Here is a 5,929-nt window from a genome sequence, read left to right as displayed (position 1 = left end):
CTCTCTCTCTCTCTCTCTCTCTCTCTCTCTCTCTCTCTCTCTCTCTCTCTAGATTTATTATTTTATGTATATGAGTACACTGTAGCTGTCTTCAAACACACCAGAAGAGGGCATTGGATCCCATTCCAGATGGTTGTGAGCCACCATGTGGTTGCTCCGAAGGAGCAGTCAGTGCTCTTAACTGCTGACTAGAGACGGCAGTTGTAGCTTGCCCCAGGGTACCTTCTAGTGATATAGCTCCCTTTGAGTCACCCATGTAACTCCAACAAACTCCTTGGTTCACCCAGCTAGACCTTTTTTCTTGACCCATTGGTACCCTCTATATCTGGGGTGAAAGAATGTTTCTCTCACCCCAGAAAAGGTCATGTGACACTAGCTGGCTAAGCCATCAACCTTGCAGACCTGTTCCCCCATGCAAGTCACATTGGACCCTTAGCCACAGACAGGAGAGGTTACCTGGTGTTTCTCCCCACAAAGACAATTCCCCTGTTCCTTGCCTGTGCCAAGGAAGCCACTCAAGGATGTGCCAGGCAGAATGGCTTTTAGAAGCCACGATTGCAAGCAGTTAGGTACCTATCCATCAGGAAGGGGCTGCTTAAATCAAGTGGGGCCTATCCCAGATGACTCTGGGGTCTAATATAGTCTTTAAGAGATGGAAGCAGGTCTGGAGAGATGGCTCAGCAGTTAAGAGCACAGGGGTCAAACTGGGGTCTTAGATTTCCCATCTGTCTGATGATACTCTTATGACCCAGAAACAAAGAGGTGCCTGGGGGGTCAGGAAGCTGAGTCAGACGTGTCCCCAGACCCTTAGCATCTTCATCTATAACTAAGGCAAGGACTCTAGTTGAAATTTAAACATTCCTTCCTGCATCTGCCTTTCAGTCGCTTTCCCTCTACTGGGCTATATGTAAAGTGGGACTATCACTCCTTGGGCCATGATTCTCCTGCTGGTGACAGGAAATGTAAAGAGATTTCTGGTGGGCGTGGAAATGCCCAGAAAGTTCTGGCTTCTATCTAGCAGGAATAATATTCAGCTGCCTTTGCCCAGACTACTAGCATGTCTGAGGCAGACACTAAATCCTCAGTTATTTAGATTGAAGAATTAGAGTGTGAGGAAGTTAACAGTGGCTCTAACTTCCTCCATGGGGTGACTAGGCAGCACAGTGGGACACCACAGGGAGAGGTGGGAGCATGGTCCCCAAGAACACCTTGACTCTGTCCCAGATGGTTGAGGTCAGGGAGCTATCTGGGACCACTCATTTTCCAGAGAAGCCAGTTTTGTTCTTTTTATTAATAATTTTTATTAAACATTTGCTTCTTTAGGGTGGGAGGCTTGTGAATGCTACAGTCCTCAGCATGTAGAAGTTACAGGACAACCTTCAGGAATCCACTCAGGTGGTCACCACTGGTGACACGCACCCATAACGACTAAGTCATCTCACAAGTCCCCAATTTTGATCTTAACTTCTACCTGTGATGTTTATTTAGATACATTGTAGCCTTAGAGGCATCATCGAGGAACTGGTTTCTGCCTTGCCCTCTCCCAATGCACAGATGAGGAAACTAGAGGAGGGGAATTCGGCCAGTGACACAGTCAAGCCCAGGTGCCACTAGACGCTATGTCCTTTCTTTTGCTGCCCACACCCAGCATCTGTCTTGTCTCTGGATGTCTGCGAGCATTTGTCTCTTGGTCTCCACTCTTGTCTCCTTTCCATCGCGAACTATTCCCGGGACGTCTCTCCCTCCCTTTGTTCCCTAGTCAGATGTTCTCTTAGTCAATAGACCTCCGGAGCTGGGCGCCAACCTGCGCCAGCCGCTCCTCCTCGCTCGGCCCCCACCAGGTTTCCGGAAAGCGGGCGGGTCCCCCAGCTCTGCCGTCAGCGCCCCTGCCTTCGGCCTGCGCCCCCTCCCCGCTGACCTCACAGGCGCCGCCGTCTCGAGCGCATATAAGCCTCAGGCCCCTCCGAGGAGCGCGCAGTCGACTCTGGATTCGGGAGCCTTGCAGACTCTACCCAGCCAGTTTGCACTCTTCAGCTCAGCATCTTGGAAAGCTCTGCAGTCTCTTACCTTGCAGGTAATGCCTCTGACCTGGGATCCCTAACAGGTGTCCCTTCCACCTGCCTCGCCGCCTTTCCGGAGTACACTGGCCAGGGCGCTGGGAGCTCTGGGTGGAAGAGGTTGGCCAGCAGGTCCACACCAGGAAGATCGGACCCACCCCAGAGTTCGAATGTGTACACTAACGTTAGAAATAGAACCTTCACTTTGGAATTAGGATGTGGGCGTCCAGTGAGAGTCTTCTTCTAGCCTAGACACGGGAGCAAAGGGTTACATGGTGAGTTCGTGTATGTGAGCAAGAATTTCAGCTCTGGAGTAAGGAGACTACGGTAAAGGGCTGGGGTTAGAATGTAGATGGAGCCTTGGAGACAGTTTTGGCTGCTATGACTTTAGCTTCTTTTGTCAGCATTGCAACCTTAATGGGTACACGGGGGTAGGGGTGTCAGATGCAGCACTGACTCCTCCAACTTCGGGAGACAGTTAGGGATGGTGGAGACACTGGGGTTTTCATCGCCTTCTTGCTTGGATAGGCACCTTGGTGCCCTAAGCCCAGGAAAGCTACCAGAGTCTCAGATGCACCTGGCACAGGTGGCAGATGACCTTGTTCTGGGGAAGGGAAGGGGACAACCTCAGAGCAGGCGGTACATTTACCCTTACACCCACTGCCTTTGTCCCTAGACTCCAAGATGCAAGGACCTTGGCTGCTGATGGCTCTGGCTTTGATCTTCGTGCTAACTGGTATCCCCAAATCCTGCGCCTTGCCGGAAGCAGCCCAGGAGGAAGGTGTTGTGACTCCTGACCTTCCTGGCCTGGAGAAAGTCCAGGTCCGGCCAGAACGTCGATACTTGAGGAAAGACCTCCAGCGCGTGCGAGGGGACCTCGGTGCTGCCTTAGGTAAGTGTAGGGGGAGGGGAGCCATGTGGAGAGGGTTGGGGGAGCCACCAGTCAGTGCCACTGTTCCAGATTTAAGAAGAGCATAGCCTTATAGCCACTTCCTCCATAGGGTGGGGAGGTGACCAGCCCTTGGGACCACAATAATTTTCAGTGCTAGAAATAATCAGAAGGTAGATTTTCAGTAGTCACAATTTCACAGTGGTCCCTATCCCTAACAGCTTTAATTATTGTTTGCTAAGCACTTGTATCTAAGGCCCTGTCTATAAAGACATGTTGCCATTTTGTCCTGGAAACTGAGATTAAGAGAATACAAGTAAGAAGTGGCTTATGGTCACCCAGCAAGAAAGTAGAGAGCTGGGGCTGGAAGTCAGCAGCAGGGCCCTTGACCATTGGTGTTAGGGGTGTCTCTAAGAGCTGGGGAGCAGAGCAGACAATGGGAGGGAGGAGCTGCTCTAAGTACTATGACAAAGTCGAAGTCTGAAGTGGTCCATGGCCTGCAAGCAAGGGTCCCTGATGAAGGGGTCAGGTTCTCCCACACTGCCTTTTACTTCTCCAGACTCCTGGATCACAAAACGCCAGCATCCAGGCAAAAGGGAGGAGAAGGAGGAAGACGTTGAAGCCAAAGAGAGGGGAGACTTGGGAGAAGTGGGAGCCTGGAGACCCCATAAACGACAGCACCCTGGCCGACGTGCCAACCAGGACAAGGATTTGTGGGCAGACGAGGGGGACAGTGACTGGCTGCCCCCGTCTTGGCTACCAGATTTCTTTCTGGATTCCTGGTTCTCAGATACCCCCCAAGTCAAGCGGCAACACCCTGGCAGGCGATCCTTCCCCTGGATGGAGTCTGATGTCACCAAGAGGCAGCATCCAGGCCGGAGGTTCATAGATCCTGAGCTCCAAAGAAGCTGGGAAGAACAAGAGGGAGAGGAGGGTGTCTTAATGCCCGAGAAACGCCAGCATCCTGGCAAAAGGGCAGTGGGTCACCCTTGTGGGCCCCAGGGGATTTGTGGCCAAACGGGCCTGCTCCAGCTTCTAGGTGACCTGAGCAGGGGCCAGGAGACCCTGGCAAAGCAAAGCCCACAACTGGAAGCCTGGGTCGGGGAACCTCTGGAGGAGTAAGGTTAGAGTCAGGGTTTAGGTCTAGGATGATGTAAACCCTGTGTATCCTATCCCATTCCCTTCATCGGGTTTCCTCTTAGACACTAACCCTGGGCCCTCTGTACATAGCATCCACCCAAAACCCTCCCTTACCCACTTCATGAACTTCAGAGAGCCAGTCGGGAAGTTAAAACCCTACTTATTCCTTCAAGCAAGGAGGTGGGGACCCTCATCTCTGACAGCCCCACAACCTCTCACCCCTTCCACACTGGCCAAGATGGTTCTTCCACACCTCCTAAGGGACCTCCTCAGAAAGGGTAGGATTGAAAAGTTTGGGTGTTAAAATCCAACTTCTGTCATCTGCCCCACATGGCAAGACTGACTTGGTATAACTTCAGTGCATCCCCCAAGGTTGGGGGCCCTAAGCAGTTTGGGGGCTATTTAGATATGTCTGGGGGGGTGTCACATCTTGTACATAACCCTGCTCTTGTTAATCTCAATGACAATAAAATATATCCAGGACATTTGTTGCTCTGCTCTTCTGTCTAGATTGAGGTTTTTCTTTGGGGTTTTTTTGGGGGGTGTCTCCAGTCACAAGCTCTGCCCAGAGGATGTTAAAGGGGTTCCCTCTTAACTGAGAAAATCAGGACCCTCTTGCCTGTTGCCATTCTCAGAGCACAATGTTACTGTGGCCAAGGGTCTGGCTCTGCAGTCTTTGATTGTCCAGGTGTGGTGGGTAGAGATTAAGAGCTAGAGAAGACAGCTGTAGAGCCTTGAGTTTGCCAGATTTGGGGGTGCGGAGGTGTGTGCAGGAGGGGTGGTCCTGTGATAGTACCATGAACCAGGCAAAGGATCAAGATACAGTCAAGATACTAAAACTAGGAGGCTTCTGGAGTGTGTCCTGGGAAGCAAGCTTAAGAGAGGACGAACTGACAGGAGTCACCTGATCACTGTCCTGAACACATTCACCTGTTATACCTCACAGTCCTCCTAGGTGATATTATATCCAACTAAAGAAGTTGTCCCTTTGTAACTTTCAACTGAGTCCTACATCTCTGTGTGGGTATATATGGACACTGCCTTCAGCCTGAGACTGGCACACACATTTTGCTCAGTATAGGCGGGTGTTAGAGAAGAGCTGTTCTACATTTGGCAACTACATTTCCCAGCCTCCTTTGCGGGTAGGGCAGAGTAACATGCACAGCTCTGGCCAATGGACTGTTAGGATGCTTCATATCTGGTCACCATGCCAGATTTTCCTGTATAACAAACTTATATTAAGTCACTGAGAGTCACTAAAGAGTGTTACCAAATTTAACTGATTATGCCTCCCTTTTCCCACTAGACAAAAACCCTTTCCAACTTTTGTTTCCCACCAAAGCCTCGATCAGGGCTTAGCCTGGAGTAGGAATATGATAAATACTCATCAAGTTACAAGCTTCAAGTCACTTCTAATTTAGCTTCCCTACCTGACTTTCCACCAGTGGAAAAATAGACAAGAAAGCAGAAGAGGTTAGCTTGGCGAGAGAAGCACTGGTTGTAGGAAATGAGAGAGAAATCGGCTAAGCAAAGAGGCCTTCCTACAAGAAGAACTCTCTATGCTCAAGAGGCAATGGAGAAAATGCACCCAAATAAAAGGGCAGTGCATCAGCAAAGACCTGTGGGGGAGACTGTGTGTCCTGGGGGTGCATGGGAAATCTGAAATGTGTGGGATCCTCTCTTCCAGTCTCCTCCATCCCTGAATAAACCCCACACCTCTGCTGTCCAGCATTTCCTTCTTTATAGCTAAATAGTACTGTCTTGTGGTGATGGGGACTCCGACATAAAATGTATCTATTTTATGACTGAGGATGCAGCTTAGTGGTGGACCACTTGTCTGGCC

General features: G+C 50.5%; 1 protein-coding gene across 1 annotated transcript; it reads left to right on the top strand.

The window, feature by feature from the left end:
- The first annotated feature begins 1,965 nt into the window (after nucleotides 1–1,965).
- Nucleotides 1,966–4,568, top strand: Trh (thyrotropin releasing hormone). Its single transcript, XM_021191706.2, has 3 exons — nucleotides 1,966–2,074; nucleotides 2,734–2,949; nucleotides 3,506–4,568. The coding sequence occupies exons 2-3, from the start codon at nucleotides 2,742–2,744 to the stop codon at nucleotides 4,066–4,068; spliced, it is 771 nt and encodes a 256-aa protein (XP_021047365.1). The 5' UTR covers nucleotides 1,966–2,074; nucleotides 2,734–2,741; the 3' UTR covers nucleotides 4,069–4,568.
- The last annotated feature ends 1,361 nt before the right edge of the window (nucleotides 4,569–5,929 follow it).

This window comes from Mus pahari, chromosome 2, assembly GCF_900095145.1.
Source record: "Mus pahari chromosome 2, PAHARI_EIJ_v1.1, whole genome shotgun sequence".
In the NCBI taxonomy this organism is placed as follows: domain Eukaryota; kingdom Metazoa; phylum Chordata; class Mammalia; order Rodentia; family Muridae; genus Mus; species Mus pahari.
The sequence above is the reverse complement of the archived record's forward strand: the minus strand, read 5'-3'. Positions and strand labels throughout refer to the sequence as shown.

Excerpts from the sequence above, each read along its gene's own strand:
- Trh (XM_021191706.2), top strand. The coding sequence starts at position 2,742 with ATGCAAGGACCTTGGCTGCTGATGGCTCTGGCTTTGATCTTCGTGCTA. Across the intron at positions 2,950-3,505 it reads GGACCTCGGTGCTGCCTTAG|ACTCCTGGATCACAAAACGC; the intron begins GTAAGTGTAGGG and ends TTACTTCTCCAG.